Source organism: Borostomias antarcticus, assembly GCF_949987555.1.
Source record: "Borostomias antarcticus genome assembly, chromosome: 24".
NCBI classification, from domain to species: Eukaryota; Metazoa; Chordata; class Actinopteri; order Stomiiformes; family Stomiidae; genus Borostomias; species Borostomias antarcticus.
The window spans coordinates 10,002,620-10,021,316 of record NC_140257.1 but is presented as its reverse complement, the minus strand read 5'-3'; the positions used below and the strand labels follow the sequence as shown (position 1 = coordinate 10,021,316).

At 49.4% G+C, this 18,697-nt stretch overlaps 2 protein-coding genes across 2 annotated transcripts; one reads left to right on the top strand and one right to left on the bottom strand.

Annotated features, from left to right (window-relative positions):
- The first annotated feature begins 1,452 nt into the window (after nucleotides 1-1,452).
- LOC311325136 (fizzy-related protein homolog) lies at nucleotides 1,453-5,507 on the top strand. Its single transcript, XM_084457796.1, has 13 exons — nucleotides 1,453-1,551; nucleotides 1,727-1,828; nucleotides 1,966-2,029; nucleotides 2,184-2,311; nucleotides 2,475-2,557; nucleotides 2,711-2,894; nucleotides 3,163-3,228; nucleotides 3,360-3,462; nucleotides 3,568-3,749; nucleotides 3,903-4,136; nucleotides 4,754-4,858; nucleotides 5,211-5,303; nucleotides 5,406-5,507. The coding sequence occupies exons 1-13, from the start codon at nucleotides 1,477-1,479 to the stop codon at nucleotides 5,445-5,447; spliced, it is 1,461 nt and encodes a 486-aa protein (XP_084313922.1). The 5' UTR covers nucleotides 1,453-1,476; the 3' UTR covers nucleotides 5,448-5,507.
- Nucleotides 5,508-6,527: 1,020 nt separating this feature from the next.
- On the bottom strand, nucleotides 6,528-14,754 carry LOC311325114 (importin-13-like; the record flags this gene model as incomplete). Its single annotated transcript, XM_084457772.1, has 21 exons — nucleotides 6,528-6,624; nucleotides 6,906-7,087; nucleotides 7,243-7,332; nucleotides 7,455-7,513; nucleotides 7,649-7,715; nucleotides 7,822-7,874; nucleotides 7,979-8,075; nucleotides 8,199-8,336; nucleotides 8,439-8,519; nucleotides 8,610-8,756; nucleotides 9,566-9,700; nucleotides 9,912-9,938; nucleotides 10,038-10,219; nucleotides 11,175-11,322; nucleotides 11,489-11,609; nucleotides 11,765-11,931; nucleotides 12,034-12,175; nucleotides 12,845-12,985; nucleotides 13,161-13,813; nucleotides 13,914-14,039; nucleotides 14,689-14,754. The coding sequence occupies 21 exons, from the start codon at nucleotides 14,752-14,754 to the stop codon at nucleotides 6,528-6,530; spliced, it is 2,919 nt and encodes a 972-aa protein (XP_084313898.1).
- Nucleotides 14,755-18,697: the final 3,943 nt, after the last annotated feature.

Genomic DNA, 18,697 nt, shown 5'->3' with positions numbered 1-18,697 from the left:
TGGGGCTGCAACTATAGCCACCTCAGAGAAAATCCTTCAGCTTTCGAAACCTGCCCATTTCGCTGAGTAACAAAATAATAGGCATATTATCTGTAGACACGGTAATGTAGACCGAGCGACAAACGTCAATGGCGCAATGAATGGTCCCTCACAGGTACAGTATAACCCCAAATAGTATACCGACCTGGACCAGGGCTAGCACAGATGCACTTATGCTTGGTCACATGTTTAGAAAGGAGATTGTATCTGGGAATGCTCGTTTCTGGGAACTGGTAGCAGACAAGCTCTCTGCTGCTGCAGGTCACTGTGCCCCTGAACCTGTCTGCGCTGATCTTAAATCATATCTCAACTTCACTTACAAAAATCTTGAGAGCATGTGTTTTTCTTTCCAAGAAGATGGTGGCGACCAGATGGAAACCGACACAAACTTCCTCTGCGACAGTGGGTATTCACTTTTCTAGATGTGGTCTATCTTGAGCTGTCTACGTAGACACGCATTCATGGAGCAAAGGAAGAAACCATTACTTTGGACCCAAGCGGTGGAGGATGTTTTGATCTGTATGGGCCATGGATGTATTAATAGAACTAATAATATAGTAGTTATATATATATATATATATATATATATATATATATATATATATATATATATATATATATATATATATATATATACAATAATGCTTGATATTTATGAGTCTAACTGGAAATCTTCTATGCCTACTTTTAGTAAAATTGCGTCCACAAATAAACCAAAAAAAGTCACTTTTCACTCCAACACATTTCTCATAAATACCCCAGGCGGAGCTGTTGAGCTGCACAGCTGATTTTTCGCCATCTTGGTCCAGACATAAACACAACACCGAAGACTCGATGGCTATTTGATAATGTGCTGACATCTTGAGGAAACATCTAATCGAAGATATCAATTACCAATCAAAAGGGGACCAATCGTAGCTTGATCGTAGCCCACTGTCTTCCGCAGTGCGAATAATATTTAGTCCATTTGTTTTTCTCTTGAGCTGAGGGTAAGAGATCATTATTTTATTAGTCGTCAGCTGATTGTATTTAACGTTAGTGATCTAGCTGGCTGCTGCGGACAGAGTTGTGTTGGAGGGGAATGAATGATAGCAAGATACCATGGCGACGTGACTGTCTGGCACCCGTCCACAAACACACGCTGCCCTGCTTGAAATATAAAAACATTTTATTGCGGTTACACGCAGATCAGGACTAGCAGCTAGCTGGTGGTGCGTTACTGCTTATAGTCGGCTCGCTAGTTAAATGTTGGCTTTCCCATCTCTCATGTTCCTTATCGATAACAGAATTCCCCTGGAGTCCAAGGATGGGCCAGCGGGGGTCTCCGTGTGCGGACTGAGCCGCGGGGGTGACAGTGCAAGGGGGGCGCGGGGGTGGGTGTGTGAGTCTGGCTGTTCTGGGACTTGGCATGGTGACAGTTGATGGTGGTGCTAAGCGATGGACCAGGACTACGAAAGACGACTGCTTAGACAAATCAACCATCAAAACCTGCCGGAGGGCCAGCTTGCTAAGGTGAGCGACCACAAAAGCTTGGTCAGCAAGGCATTTGTGTCTGTCTGTATGTAACCTCCCAAAACTATGATAAAAGACTAATTCTAAGTGTGTAGATTTAGCACCAGATGTCTATACAGACAGAGTGAATTTAAATACAGCATTAAACATGTCTTTCTTACTCTGTCCACCACAGTCGGGAGGTGCCACATGCAGTCCTGTGAGTGTAAAGTCAGGGGATCGCTTCATTCCTATCCGAGCTGGAAGCAACTGGAGTATCAACTTTCACTATGCCAATGTAAGCTATACAGTCAGTGTCAAAACACTCTCAACAACCTCACTTACACTGCTTATTCTGTCTGCTCAGCCACAAGACTCGTTTGGTTTGCTTCCCAGTGTGATCACAGTCGCACTTAACTTGTCCCCTCTTCACAGGAAAACTGTCGATCTCCCAACCAGAACCACAGGGCAAAGGACACGGGTTCGGACACGGGGAAAGGTAGTCACAGTGCTTGTCTCATCGAGCTCATCGATCAGCTCGGGGCTCCAGCGTGTGTGTGTGTGTGTTGGAGCGCTTTTCATACTGAAATGTTACTTTCCCTTGGCTCTTTGTCTCTGACCCCCACACACACACACACACACCTCTCCTACAGACACTGTTGCGTATGCAGCCCTGCTGAGGAACGAGCTGCTGGGAGCAGGTATAGAGACCGTCCCAGACCCCCACACGGACGACCGCAGGCACACGGCCCCCGCCCAGGACACCCGCAGCCTCTTCAGGGTGAGAGACGGACACACGGAGGTTCACAGACGAGACTACTGACCCACGGTAGCCTCAGGCGACCCTCTGCGTTCGCTCGCAGCGCCCCAAGACGGTAATTTTGCACTGGTTGGATTCCTGACGTTTTTGTTTTTGTTGACGCTTTTGTTGTTGTTGTCCGTAGTACACTATCCACACAAAGAGAGTGCCTTTCGACAGCGGTAACGAGGTATCGCCGTACTCCCTCTCTCCACTCAGCAACAAGAGGTACAGGAAGACCGACCCCGCTCAACATTGAACTACAGACATTTTGAAACATGTCACATTTTGTCAGTTACGTACATTTGTATGCCAAAACATAGTGTCACGGGATGTCGTCGTCTTCTGACTTCGCGATTTCTGATTTTTCTTTTTCCGCAGTCACAAGCTACTTCGCTCCCCTCGAAAGCCGGCCCGCAAAATCTCCAAGATCCCCTTCAAGGTGCTGGACGCCCCGGAGCTGCAGGACGACTTCTACCTCAACCTGGTGGACTGGTCGGCCGGAAACCTGCTGAGTGTGGGCCTGGGGGCCTGCGTGTACCTGTGGAGCGCCTGCACCAGCCAGGTGAGACCCCTGGTTTAAATGAACAGTCATGGCTGCCCGGTCGGGTGACACAGCAGATGAAGAGAAGAACCGCAGGTCACGAAATTAGACTGTGTACTCCGAAGACTATGCTGTCTATTTCGTGAGTGCCGGCTCTTTTCGTTAGGGTCCTGTTTACGATCAGAACCTGACATAAGAATAACCTTCCGTTGCGACGTTAAGAGGCTGAAGAGCGTGCGGTGTGTCAACGGGGCGACCGCTCATTTTCCATCGCCGCGTCTCCCTGCAGGTGACGAGACTGTGCGACCTATCGGTGGACGGGGACTCTGTGACGTCCGTGTGTTGGAATGAGAGGGTGAGTCGACGGGACGGCAAAAACAAACCGCTCCGTGTGTGGAAGATAAGTCCGTTTTCTGTTGTTGTTTTTTTGTTTGTTGTTGTTTTTTTCCCCTTCTCGGTTTCATTAGCTTCGCTCTGTTATCTCAGGGGAGCCTGGTTGCTGTGGGAACCCACAAGGGCTACGTCCAGATCTGGGACGCGGCCGGAGGCAGGAAGCTCACCAGTCTGGAGGGACACTCGGCTCGTGTGGGTCAGTGATGCGCGGCCCGGGTTAGGGGGGTCCGGTTGCGCGGGTGACGGGTGTGGGGATTTTGCATAGCGCTCAACACCACCTCTCTCCTTCCTGTGTGTTCAGGAGCCCTGGCCTGGAACGGTGACCAGCTGTCCTCGGGCAGCAGGGACCGGGTCATCCTCCAGAGGGACGTGCGCACCCCTCCCACCGCCGAGAGACGGCTCCAGGGTCACCGGCAGGAGGTGTGCGGCCTCAAGTGGTCCCCGGACCACCAGCACCTGGCCTCCGGGGGCAACGACAACAAGGTGAGGATGGGCCAGGCGGCGCTAGCCGAGCGCTCGTCGCCCCCCACCCCCTCCCCCCGGTCAGCGTCCTGTCAAAATCAGTCGAAGGTCACTCACAAACCGCGGCGGATCCTCGCGCCGTTTGCCCCCCGCCTCCCCTCCTCTCCCCTCCAGCTGCTGGTGTGGAACAGCTCCAGCCTGCTCCCGGTGCAGCAGTACAGCGACCACCTGGCGGCGGTGAAGGCCATCGCCTGGTCCCCCCACCAGCACGGCCTGCTGGCGTCCGGCGGGGGCACGGCCGACCGCTGCCTGCGCTTCTGGAACACGCTGACGGGCCAGCCGCTGCACAGCACCGACACGGGCTCCCAGGTCTGCAACCTGGCCTGGTCCAAACACGCCAACGAGCTGGTGAGCAACAACCGCCCAAGACACTGACTTTAAACGTCTCATACAAGATACTGTGACAGAGGAACGGAAATGTTTTTGAGATGCTATGTTTTACTCCAGACTGTGTATAGGGCTTGGGAAAATATAGTCCCAGACACAACCATCTTGTTTCTACACAGGTGTTTCTATTCGTCTGATTGCATAGGATTCTATGCAGTAGAGCCAATCAGACAAATGGATACACCTGTGTAGAAACAAGATGGTCGTGTCTGGGACTACATTTTCCCAAACCCTATTGCTTTATGTATTGTTGACTGTTGTATAGTCTGTCACTGTATACTGCTGCTACCTTGACCAGGTCTTTCTTACAAAAGAGATTATAATCTCAATGAGTATTCCTGGATAAATGAAAGTTGAAAAAAAAAAAAGAGAGATTTAAATGTGGACTCAAAGTACATCCCTGTGGGTTTGGTGAATAACTGTTGAATCCCACCGTGGAATGTCTTTAAAGTTTAGCGGTTGGGATTTCTTGAGGCTTCTCGTGACCCGTTAAAAAAACAGACCTATCCAAAAAGCTCGTCTCAAGCTCACCGCCCTAATGGGGGTCACCCGTTGATTGGTTTGGTTGTACCTTCCAGGTGAGCACCCACGGCTACTCTCAGAACCAGATCTTGGTGTGGAAGTACCCCTCGCTGACCCAGGTGGCCAAGCTGACCGGGCACTCCTACAGGGTGCTCTACCTGGTAAGACTGGAGCCATGGAGGGGAACGCAAGTGGCCATGCTGTGATCAAATTTAAAATGTCTGTATCAGATGCCGCCGGTTCACAGTTTAAAAACATTTGTCTTGAAAATGGCAGTTTTAGAACTTTCAACGTTCCAAAGTCTCGAACCGTGTTCTTAACCAGCTTAAAGCGTTGGCTGTATGTAGACCCGGTTTTAAGGTGCCACTTCAAATTGCCTCAGATACGTTTAAGTCATGGAGGAAGTACGGCTTCTGAGCCCTCACTACTCCTCTTCACCCTCTCACTTATCCTCTCATCCCTTCTTTCCTCTCCCTCTCTCCTCCTCTCCTCCCATCCTCTCTTCCTCTCCAGGCTGTGTCGCCAGACGGCGAGGCCATTGTGACCGGGGCAGGTGACGAGACGCTACGCTTCTGGAACGTTTTCAGTAAAACTCGCTGCACCAAGGTACCATATCCAACCAGAGACCTTCACATTAGGTTTCCGTGTTCCATTAAACTAGTCCATTTTAATCATTTAAAAATGTAACAACCTGTCTCTGTGTCCCAGGAGTCCAAGTCGGTGTTGAACCTCTTCACAAGGATACGATAGTGAAAGGGGGAGGGCTCAGACTGTAGCAGGTAGGAGGGCTGGGGTGTGCTGGACATCTCGATGCTGCCCCCCCCTATCCTGCATAGGACCCTCCCACAATCACTACACTGTCACTCAGCGCACCAACCATCACTACAAACTCCTCAATTCCACTTTTTTTTTTTCTTCTTTTTTTTTTATACAAAGGACATCCACCTCCAATAGTGGCTTGCCACTGTCCCTCAAAAGCGATGTCAGGTATTACAAAGCAGAGTCAGGACATGTCAATGTACATGTCAAAGGTCTCTTCTATTTTGTTGTGAGTGTCATACAGATGTTTTGTTATATAATATATATATATATATATATAAGGTATACAGAGATTAAAGAGAGTATAAGCTATGTAATACACCTTCTCATAATGGTGTTATCATGTTTCTAATGAGAGAGAGAGAGAGGGGGGGGGGGGGAGAGAGAGAGAGGCCTGACAACAGTGGCCTTGCTGGGGCATTTCTATATTTTGATAATGTGTGTATGTACTATGACCATAGTATACAGCAGAGAGAATAAAATCCAGTACACAGCCTGCCCATGCAGCTGCCAAGAGTCACTTGTGTTTATTGCTGTTATTTCATCCTACACTCACACGTCTCATACATCCATATTCAGGATACAGTGTAGGTTTTTATCAAAATGCCCTTTGGACTTAATAATAATAATAATCACATACTACACACCACATGCTTTTCACAAATAAAAGGATTTTCCTCGGCCCCTTGTGTGCAGTGTTCGCGAGGCAGGTTCTGAATCCACACATCTTCAGCCCATAGTTGGCAAGTCCTTGTATTGGCAGCGTCGAGTTCCATGGCCTTGACGTAAAATAGAGAGACCGTCCCCGATACACTCTGGTTCACAGGCAACAGCAGCGTCATCAGCCGTCATTTCTCTTTGACACCGACGTTCACAATCTCCCCTGTAGGAAGACAACACAGCACAGGCCAGGTCCTCGCAACGCGCTCCCATATCTCTTTGAGCTACAGATCCATCTGCACCGGTCCCAGTATGGTGTGGTGACCCCGTCCCGGTCGTCCACACAAACGGCTAGTAGTCTGTGGTGTATCCGGCCCCGTGCAGGCCTCGACACTGCAGAGAGAACTCCTTCACTATCTCCTTCACGTGCTTCTTGTTGGCGTGTTCCCTGAGAGGAAAGATACCAAAACATGGTTGTAGAGTGTAGCCTGTAGATCAATAATACGTTGTCTTCAGTTTCAGCTCTAGAGCTTTGTTAGCCGACTGGAAGTTGCGCAGATGCGCAGAGTTTAAGTGAGTACAATGCACACCTGCGGTGACACGGCCTAGAAAAACAAACATAATAAAGTAGGTCGTCGCACACTCGACTCTATCCTAATTATTGGTGGAAGTCGGGAAACGTTACGGTGACAGGCGTCCGTCCGTATGTGCGCTGTGCTGGAGGTTTACCTGAGGAGGTGCTGGCTGAACGTCTCCTTCTGCTCCGCGGAGACCTGGGCTGAGGGGAACCCAGGGGTCTGCAGCCCTTCCTTCAGCCACCGGGTCAGCAGCGCTGGGCAGTGTCTGTTCAAACAGAACAGCACCTCGGAGAAGTGCTCCGTCAGGCTGCACGGTGACTGGCCTCCAACAGCCTGGACACAGGAGAGAGAGAGAGAGAGAGCGTCCCTCACACTCCAGATAACCAGATTATATTATTAATTCAAACGACTGCGGCGCGTGGGTGTTTACCGGCCATGCGACCGTGTTTTTGCACATATTCTCAGGGAGGGAACTCGGTCTTACTTACTTCCAGGATGGTCTGAGTGAGAAGTTCTCCATCCCTCTGTAACACCTGCCCTACTGAGGGTACATCTCCACAGTGGGGCACCAGCTCCGTCTGAGTGGGAGGGGCCAGAGAACGCTTAGATGATCACAGATATACAGCACGGTGAAACAATATGGTGCAGTGGTGTCAATTATGGGGGCGAGGAGCTGTGTATTATTCCTAGTTCCACTTACAAAGAACATGCAGGCTGACCTCGCTGTGGGCATCTCTGGGAATTTGAGTGATAGGACCCCTAGTGGGAGAGACCAGTGTTAGCCAGGCAGATTGGATACCAGTTTTTACAAACCGGTACAAAGGAAACTCAGATTGCATGCTTTGAAATAACAGACTATATTTTGTCATAAGGGCTACACACAGTGCTACTCACCGCAGTAAAACAGTGCTTTAACATCAAGCTGGTCAGAGAGGTAGACATCAGGTTTCCTTTTGAACGCCTACAGAGTCCAAAACACAGACAACAATACACACAAAAGTTTTTCTACTGTATAATTTATATGGCGTAGCACGCATGAATAGCGCGACAGCGACGTTCAAACGAACCTGAGCATGTAACTGCATGAACGACTCTGCAATATCTGGGTGATCCCTGGGACCTAGGAAGACGTAGCGACACAACAAGGAACCAAACACATACTAGTACCATAAACAAGGCCAGAAAAGAAGAAAGAGGCTCAGGGATGTACAGTAGTACAATTACCTTGCTGGAACACGGAGAGAGTGGTGGACGTGACCAGCTCGATCAGGCCTTGGATGGGAGTGAAGTGGTCTTTCTCTCCCGCGAATATGTGCACCATCTAGAAGAACACAGGCCAGTTTGTGTCAGGAAATCATTACGGGAGTGAGCGCTTGGGCACGGAGCTCTGGAGTGTGAGTGTGTCAGACTCCGCTGCTCTCCGATTGGACGCCCGGAGGCCCACCTGGCGCGTGAGGTCCAGAGCAGAGGCTTGTGGGACGGCGCTGTACATCTGGCCCAGCATCTCGCTCAGCTGCGCCACCATGGGAGCGAAGTCGAAGAGGAGGGTCCGCACCGACTTCTCAAACACCCCGCACACGGCCTGGGAGGGGGCAGACGCCGGGGTTTGGTAAACGCACACACACGCACGCCTGACACGCATAAACGTACCGAGACACACACTTCCTGATCGTGCTCCACGTACCTCCACTACTTCGGAGTCACGGAGCCACTTGCTTAGGACGGTACGTATCAGTGTGAACACCTGCTGCAGCACCACCACCACCTGGGAGACGAGAACATCACCGGTTTCAAGAAGGTCCAGCGCGTCCGAGGTGAGGTTAAGGTTCTAGGGGTTCCGGGCAGGCACACTCACGGGGTGGGTGCCGGCCTGAGCCGGGCCGGGTCTGGCTTGGATGGCCTGCTCGGAGCCCTCGTCCTGACGGTTGACGTCCAGCGTGGTGAACAGGCTGGACAGCATTCCCAGGATGTGCACGATGGACGGCTTGTTAGTGGGGCTGGGCTGTGACCAGACGGGGATTGGGGCGACACAAGAGCGTTTCGTAGCTTTTCAAAATCTCAGTATTGAATTCCAACACAGAGCAAGCGGATGTGTAATGATTCTGGGCCATATATGGGCCGGAACTAAGCCACAAGGGCCAGATCTGGCCTGTATATGGCCCAGATCCGCTTGCTATCTGGGGAGGTTGTGCCAGCCTGCAGATAATAATATGTGTAATCTTCAGTTTCAGCTCTAGAGCATCAAAGTGAGAACAACGCCCACCTGTGGTGACGAGGTGCCGACCAACAAAAGCAAAAGTGAAACTTAAAGCCCCATTATGTAGCAGTCCAGTTTTGTGCACTTTAGCAGCCCCTAATGGCCACTAGAGCCATTACAACCGCAGTACCATTGTGGTAAAACGCTGAGAGACGCACGTGCATTTGTTGACAACTGACAGGCTGAGGAAAATGGAGTCTGCCGGCAAATTCGAAGAGGAGAGCTAAAGGTAAAGCAGAACGTTCATGCGAGAGAAAACCGCGGCTCGCGGGCAAAAGTTACATAGTGCAAATACAGGCCGCCGGACCCCTCTGTGGGAAAGGAAGAGGTGCTGTTCTCGCTCCTAATAATCCAGCACACCAATAGATCGACTTTGAAACTGATATTTTAAGATGAAATCAACAACATAGTCGGGCTTTAAGTAGCTCGCCGCACGCTTAAAGCTCTGATGCAAAAAGATTTAATAACACATAAAGAATCCCAATGTGTGTGGGTCGTAGCTTTAGTTAGTAGGTCTGTGATGGTGCGCTGTGGGTATACTGTTCTGTATGTACCTCCTGATGGGCTAGGGCTTCCAGCCTCTGGATGTGAGGGCTGATGAGGGAGTGCAAGTTGCCCAGGATCTTCTCCACGGGAAGGGCAGAGAGGAGGAAGCCCAGGGCCTGCATTAGCCACATGCACTGGCTGCTCTGTGTGCACACACACACACACACGCACGCACGCACGCACGCACACACACACACACACACACACACACACACACACACACACACACACACACACACACACACACACACACACACACACACACTGTGGGGTCTGTCTTCAATTATATCCCTTTTTTTATCTTATTAAACTACTACAGCAAGTAAACAGATTCTGCAGGGGCTTCATACTGACCTTGTGGATTTCTTTGACCAGCGCATCCTGTGAAAAGAACTGGCATTAGCTCTGAACTACCAAAAGCTACTGTAGCTGAGAATTATGTACGGTTGTCGTGGAACAATGTGGCTGCCCGGGCTAGACCTGTGAGACTGCCATGATGTCATGAGCGTAGGGGCCGAGGTCGTGGCGACACTCGCGACAGATCCTCTTCAGGGTGGAGACACTGGATACAGAAAGCTCCGCCTTCACCAAGCCCTGCAGCACCATGGGTAACACATTGGCCAACATCACAGGGTGGTCTGCCAGCCATTCAGCCAGAGAACCTATGACAGGAAGAGAGGACATATAAGGAGAGAGAGAGAGAGAGAGAGAAAAAGAGAGAGAGAGAGAGAGGAAATACAACCACTGTAAAGACTGAATCATCTGTGTATCCGTGCATTATCTGGACTGTACTGATCTCTGTACATACGCCTGGTGGCTGTGGCTCAGTGGTAGAGCGGTTTGTCCAATGACCGCAGGGTTGGCGGTTTGAATCCCGCCTCCTCCTGTCCATATGTCGAAGTGTCCAGCTAGACACTGAACCCCAAATTGCTCCCAATGAGCACGCTAGCACCTTGCATGGCAGCTGCTGCCGTAAATGAGAGTCAATTGTAAAGTGCTTTGGATAAAAGTGCTATATAAGTGCAGTCCATTTACGGTAGACACACTGTACAAACAGAACAGATGCCTTTAAACACATTTGTAAATTTAAAAGAAATGTTGCAGTGGTTACAGTTCTCACTTACGTATTTGTATTTATATTTTTCAATCTGCAATATCCACATTCTTCCTATTCTGATGAAGGCCATGAGAGGCTGAAACATCTTGGTATCATGAACTAGCCACTTATTAAAACTTTTAATATATACAAGAATGCCTTATGCGCTGTTTTTGACCATATTTATATTTTAATTTATCTTTAGGCCTACTTATGTGTGTATACAGTATATAAACACACAGTTATGTTTATACATCTCCTTATTTTAGTATTTAATTGTACTTTTGTGTATTTTTTTGGTTTTATTTCACACTTGCTTTGGCAATGTAAACGTACAGTATCTTGTTTCCTATACCAATAAAGCCCCTTGAATTGAGTTGACTTGAATTGAAAGAGAGAGAGAGAGAATAGGGGATAGAGAGAGGTACAAGCAGAAGTCACTGAAGCAAGAGAGGCAACAGGTATGAAGAGGAAGCCGAGGGAAACCTCTTCCTGTGACACAGCAGCAAAGGTCTGGCTACCTATCGTGTACATGACGGTGTCCGCCAGCAGGATGTTGCTGATGCTGATGCGAGGGATGAGGCCGATGAGCCCGGGGATAACGTCCGAGTAGTTGACGTCTATGGTCTCTGCTATGGACTGGAAGCCATAGAGCAGCGCTTCAGTGTCCTGGGGGAATCGTTAATGAGATCAAATAAATACAGGAATCCTGCTGACGTACGAACGGAGGGACAGCGGTAGTGAAGAGGTCGAACGACGGCGATGTAATGACCGATCACAACAAGATACGAGCGAGGGGGACGTCTAAACGGGACACGTGGGAGGTGGTACCGACCTGCCAGACTGCTGGTCTCTCGGCGTCCATCAGCAGTCTTCCCAGCCTATCGTAGAGGTTGCTGAGAAGCTCCGCCCCCAGCATCTCGTACACATACATCAGAGTGTCTGATATGTCGACCCTAAAAAACAAAACGAACAAAGAAACATCCAACATCAGCAACTTTCAAAATCTTTTGTACAGTACAGTGTATAAGGCCAGCAGTAAAAAGCTTTTTTCCAGTCCAATGGCGTAAATTCAACCAGATCCTGTATTTCCCGCGGGCTGCCTGTTCACCTGTAGATTCTGAACTGCTCCTTGTCGTCGGAGGACCAGGAGGCGTACTCCTCCTCCGAGGGGTAGTGGGCCTTATGCAGCAGCACGTCCACCAGCTGGAAGTACACGGGCCGGTAGACCTGCAGGTAGACCGCCTGCTTCTCCTCCTCAAACGATAGGATGTCGTCCTGGAAAACACACACACACACACCTCAGTAATGAGGCCAAACTAACAGACAGGCCGACACACGGAACATTCAACACAGACAGACAGATACACACACACACACCTGCAGAGTGTACCAGAAGGTGAGTGTGAGGGAGCTGGTGGTCTCGCTGACAGGGTAGTGTCCAGGGATGCCGGTGCAGAAAAGGATCATGTTGACCAGGGCCAGGTATCCCTGCCAGTGTTCCACCTGCTCCAACAGAGTCCTGTCTCCAACACACACATATATGTACAGCTGGAGCACAGTGTGTGTGTACAGCATATGGGTGTATGTGAGAGAGGAGTGTGTACCTGGAGTGTGTCTCCCCCAGAGCGACTCTAATGTGTGTGTGTGTGTGTGTGTGTGTGTGTGTGTGTGTGTGTGTGTGTGTGTGTGAGAGAGAGAGAGAGAGACTGAGAGAGAGAGGAAGAGGGAGATAGAGAGGAGTGTGTACCTGGAGTGTGTCTCTGCCAGAGCCACTGTAATGTATGTGTGTGTGTGTGTGTGTGTGTGTGTGTGTGTGTGTGTGTGTGTGTGTGAGAGAGAGAGAGAGAGAGAGAGAGAATTGGGAGTGTGTACCTAGAGTGTGTCTCCCCCAGAGCCACTATAATGTGTGTGTGTGAGAGAGAGAGAGAGAGAGAGAGTTGGGAGTGTGTACCTGGAGTGTGTCTCCCACAGAGCCACTATAATGTGTGTGTCTGTGTGTGTGTGAGAGAGAGAGAGTTGAGAGTGTGTACCTGGAGTGTGTCTCCCACAGAGCCACTATAATGTGTGTGTGTGTGTGTGTGTGTGTGAGAGAGAGAGTTGAGAGTGTGTACCTGGAGTGTGTCTCCCACAGAGCCACTATAATGTGTGTGTGTGTGTGTGTGTGAGAGAGAGAGTTGAGAGTGTGTACCTGGAGTGTGTCTCCCCCAGAGCGACGGCGATGCGACAGATGCCGTGAGAGGTCTCCATGTCTCCGTCCCGGGCGGCTGCCTTTAGCTGGTCATGGAGACCCAGTACTAGAGGCATCAGGTTCACCAGGGAATCAGTGTACCTGAATACATACACACACACACACACACACACACACACATCAACGTTTCTGCCAGATCAATTACTGATCTGCTTTTACTGAATCGTCTTCTTTTCAAATGTGTGTGCGTGTATGTGTGTGTGTGTGTGTGTGTGTGTGTGTGTGTGTGCTTGAGACACGTGACCGAACGCCTGACCTTTGGCAGTCAGGCTGCGAGATGGCGCTGACAATGGCCTCCACAGCCGTGTCGAACAGCTCCGGGTCCGACAAGGCGGCGAAGCAGTCCTGGACCAGCGCCTCGCTCTCCCCCAGCGGCACGTCCAGCCTCACCCAGCTGGACAGGCAGCGCAGCGCCCGCTCCTTCACCCGCCCGGGGGCGTCCTGCGCCCGGAGCAGCCGGCGCAGCAGGGGACACACCGCCGCCCACTCCCCAGCCAGGGCCTCCCTCAGCTGGGCCCGGCGAGCCGGTGCGAGCCGGCAGCTCTGGAACTCCTCGGGAAGCACGGTGAGGAGCTCCAGCAGGGCCAGGCGGTGGGCGTGACGGCTCCCCACCTCCTCCTCCTCCTCCGCCTCTGCCCCGCCCCCGCCGCCTCCCGGCTCCTCCGGATGAAACACCCTCACCATGTCGGCCACGGCCTGCGGCCAGGCCTGGGGCATGGCGTGGAGGGCCATGGAGGCCAGGGCCACGCACAGCCTGGTCAGCACCATCTTGGGCCCCGAGGAGAAGCGGGAGACGTGGGAGAGCAGCTGCATCCTCAGGCTCTGGTGCTCGTCGGCGGGGAGGTCGTCCCAGTGGCGGGAGATCTTGGCGTGCAGAGTGCTGGCGCCGAAGAACTGGATCTCCGGAAGCTGTTTGAACAGCGCAGTGGCAGCGCAGAGAGGTTATTAGTAGGTATTATGACAACGACAAGGTTGTAGGTATTTCATTGGACAAAGATTAGGCGAGCACCTTGTCAGGCCCGAGCAGGGCCCAGCAGAACTGCCAGGCCTGGGGGGAGGACTGGGCCTGAGTCAGCCACTTCTGGGCCACGTTCTTATTCTCCATGTCCGGGTCATAGTACAGCTGCCGGAGGGCCTGGAGACACGGCGAGAAGGGAGTCAGTGAGGGGGGGTCGCCCGGGGTGAGAGACCCCCGTCCCGGTTCAAAGAAGCGCCCCTCCTGACACTGTTCTGTCAGAGGGACAGTTCTTTCACGATACTGAGAGATACGTCGCAAAGATCTTTGACATGTACGGCTGCGTTCTGCAGTTTGCCCTGGGTATACATGTATCCTACTACCTTATTACAACCGAGAGGACATTAAGGCATGGGAAGGATTCTATGACCAACTGCTTGAGGGGAAAAACTGTGTTGCTCATGGCAACTAATCCCAAGCACATGGTGATGGTTAAAATTAGAACAGCATGTTTGTAGCTGATATCATGTTACAACAGCCCCTTACCCTGAAAAAGACCCATATTAAAGTATAATAGCCCATACAAACTGCCCTTTGCTGTCTTTATTTGCGAGAGAAAATGAATATAATGCAGGCAATTGTTTTGGTTAGACTTTGAATATGGGGTAACGTATAATGGGTTGTCATATTAGAAAGCTTTGCTTTGTCATTTGGCTACTGTCTTGAGCCATTGGATTTTGCAGTGCAAATACATTTAGGTGGAGGTTCTGCATTCATGTCAAACAACACTCATCATTTTTAATATGAATGCTTTACTAGTGTGACTTACCGACTCTACATTGTCCACAGTTAATTCCAACACGGGGCTCTGCGCCTGGCTGGCGGGAGGCTCCATCCCCGGCAGAGGAAGCCAGTTCAGGCGGACGGCTGTAGAAGTATTGCACGGTCCCGCTGCGGTCGTCCGTGGCAGCCGGGCTTAGCCTACAAGTTAATTCTTTAGCTCTGCTGACACTGAGGCGTCTCCGTCTGAGAGCGTATAGCCTGCACAAATCAGATCGATGGCATTCATTATGTGACAGTGACACTGACAGTGTTGACCAATAAAGTAGCTCAGTCACACCAACAAAAACAATTTCGGGGTGGTGCGAGCGAACGGGATCCACGCAACACTGACCTCTGGAGGAATCGCTTCGTTGTTGTGCCTTGGTCACTCGGGATATTGACACGGTTACGATTAGAAATCCCTTATACCCTACTGTAAATTTTAATGAATAAAAATGATTATGACAAGCCTATAATGCTAAAATGATAGTTCCTAGGCTACCTTTTGATAACAGGTCGATCCGAAGATATGCATTCCAAAAGACTGTTAACTGTAGCGTTCCTCAAATACGCGCGCCTGACGCACTGACAGCTGCGCGCCTGACGCACTGACAGCTGATTGGACTGGGGTGCGCCTCGACAAAGAGACAGTGAAGACGCGGTCAGAATACACATTTGTAGACCCCGCATTTTCTCGGAGGCAGAAAAAAAACAGACGACTTCGAAACAATAATATGTGACACGTTTAGGCCCAGGGGAATGTCCACTCTGGAGTTGTTAGCCTACTGAATACGTCACTTGCTGCCCCACCCCTTCTTCTCCTCACCGACCCTCGGGATATTTTTAGCGATGATGATGTGCCCTGTCAAATAACGTAACGGAAAGAACATCTCCGGCATGAAAACAACGGGTCTCGTAGGCTATTGAGTATTTGATCGTTGCGTTCACGGACAGCAGTAAATGAGATGAAAATTGAAATTATTCTAGTGTTTTGCGCATTGGTGCTCCTTACCAGCTCACCGCAGACAAAAGGTAAGGTGTCATCGGTGTGTGTGTGTGTGTGTGTGTGTGTGCGTGTGTGTGCGTGTGTGTGTGTGTGTGTGTGTGTGTGTGTGTGTGTGTGTGTGTGTGTGTGTGGCATATCCCTCAGGGCATTGGCTTCCTATTTCTGTGGTGTCATTATTCTGCTTGATGTCATCACATGATAGCCCTTTGACAGTTCAAAGACAAGGTTTTTGTAGGTTAAATTTGGATCTAATATGATTCCATTAGTTGTGTCAGTCCACTCTTTGATATAAGAGATGTGACGGTGTGGAAATTTCATATCTTGTTTATAGTGACCAAAACATTATAATGTGCTGACATTTTTCTACAACTACTGATACCCACACTGAAATAATTTCAACAAATTTAATATTAAAAACCAAACATAAAATTAGCAGCACTATGCACATTTTGTTTCAGTAAACATTAAAATAATTCATCTTGGAGACTGTTACTAACTTTGGTTGATGCTGGACAGTATTTACAGTGAGTTTTTCAAAGCACGGAAATCAAAGAGGGTTTTAATGATAATTTTATCACAATAAATTTAATCGAATTGGTTTATCATTTTATCAGTTATCGTTACATCCCTGTTTGATATGCCGCTTACCAGTAAACAGGCTAGAGCCTGCACACTTTGATAAAAGAAAAGAGATACAGTGCATCTGGAGAAGCCAGATCCCAGAGCCCAGACTTGAACTCTTGGAGAGATCTGAAAATGGTTGTGATCCAACCTGATGGAGCTTGAGAGGATCTGCAAAGAAGAATGGGAGGAACTGCCCAAAAATAGGTGTGCCAAGCTTGTAGAACCATACTCAAGGAGGCTGTAATTGTTGCCAAAGTTGCTTCAAAAATTGAGTAAAGGGTGTGAATACATACACACATACACGCACCAGATATTTGAATGTTTTATTTTTAATAAATTTGCAAAAATTTCAACTTTTTTTTCACTGACATTATGGGCTATTGTATGTAGAATTGAGGGAAAAGGGTTTAATCCATTTTGGAATAAGGTTGTAACATAACAATGTAGAAAAAGTGAAGGGATATGAATACTTTATGGATGCACTGTAATTCATATATGCTATAATTAATGACTTTTTTTGGGGACTAAATGTGCTTTATTCAGAGCTTAACAGCTTTAAGTTTCTCATGCCAAGTGTCCCACCATAACTTGCATCATGGCCATTATGAATCTACAAATCATATTTGTACACTCTTGTAAATGTCAACTTGCAATCCATACATTTGAAAAAAAAAAAATTAGGATGGGTTTCAGGCATTCATATCACATGACCTTATCCAGCAGATATGTCTTTTATTGGCTTGTGGCCAGACTCCTCTGTCAGATGCCTTGTTATTGTCTGGTCGTATTTGTCTGACTCCACTTATGTCACATAACTGGCCCAGAAACATAGCCTGGAAGCCTGTCTTTCACGCAAAAAATCTACTTTTGCGTATTCACATCGATTTCCAGAAATTAAAATGTAACCCGGCCAATCAGAGACTGCGTTCTAACTGCTGTGCCCCAGTGGAACACAGCCCCTGATTGGTTCCCATAATTGATGGCGTGAACTACAGGCCGCTACTGACAAAACCATACATCCATGGGCAAAACAGTGGCGTCTCCCGAAGCAATGAGAGGAGAATGCAGCCATAAGTGCCGAATTTGACTCAATAACAACAATTAAACAAGAACAAGAGTATACATTAACGGGAGTTTCTCAGCACTATTGAAAGTTGCTTGCTCTGTTGCTCTGTTGGCATCACATGGTTTGTTACGCTGATTAGCTGAAGGAGTTTGTCAAGGCAAGTACTCTCGTCCACTCACATGGGTCTTTGCAGTAGCAAATGAGCCTGTGGGAGCCAGACTACCAGAAACACGTCCCAACATAGAGATGCATTTGTAATGTCTCTTGGTGTATTCACTATAAAATTAGGAAACAGTAACATGAATCTTCTCCTTGTAGCTCAGAGCCCTGCTTCTCCTCACATCGTCACCCCACCCGCCCTCCAAGGTGAGGGTGCGTCCGTTGCATCCCCTGAGCCCTCATTGGCTGCTGAAAGCGAGGACCCTAGCCCTGCCAATCAACCCTCTGCAGACCAAGATGGAGCTCCAACTGAGCCAGGTGTTACAGTGGGTGACGGGCTTCTCCAGTCGGAGACAGATGCAGTTACAGATGCTGGCGACAGGAGTGACGTGGTCACAACTCCCAGAATAACCACACCTCAGTCGATGCCTCCACACACGGACGTCCCCGCTGCACCCAGCCAGGACTACAGCTCTGTCTCAGGTAGTTACCGAAATGCCCTCTGTTCCTGTTCATGATATTCACAGATCAGTTCCGATATTCGGCTTGACTTTGATGAGGAAATGACTGTCTATAACACAACAGTCTTTGTGATCTGATGGTACAGTATTTATTTGATGTTTTGTACTTAAATGGTTCTCCATTTCCAGTTCCAGTGTTCCGCTCCATGGTCTCCATGGCCCAGACATAGCGCTGTGTATAGCGAGTTGCCATCTCTGTTTATCTAGACGGGCTGTGTGTACATTCTGGACTAGAGCGACACACTCTGCTAAAACTGCTTGCAAACAGGCCCACCACGAGCAAACCACGGACCAGTCCCCCTGTTCTCCACTCTCTCCCTCCCCTTGTCGTGTAGCGGCAGGAGTACAGCAATAACATGATTCAGGAGGTGTCTTTTTACAGGAGGGACAAATATAACTTTCTGCGCGACGCCTCCTCACTCACTTCCAAAATTACACACAAGGTGACATGACGCAGTCACGGGACTTCACTCTCTCAGAGTTGTCATTTAGAACTAGCGCTACAGGAAGCTGTGGATGACCTCACTAATGTCAGCTTGTATGATTGCAATCTAGGATCGTAGCGATCCCAGCACTCTGACCCCTCCCTCTGTGCTCTCTGACCCCCCCTCTGTGCTCTCTTACCCCTCCCTCTGTGTTC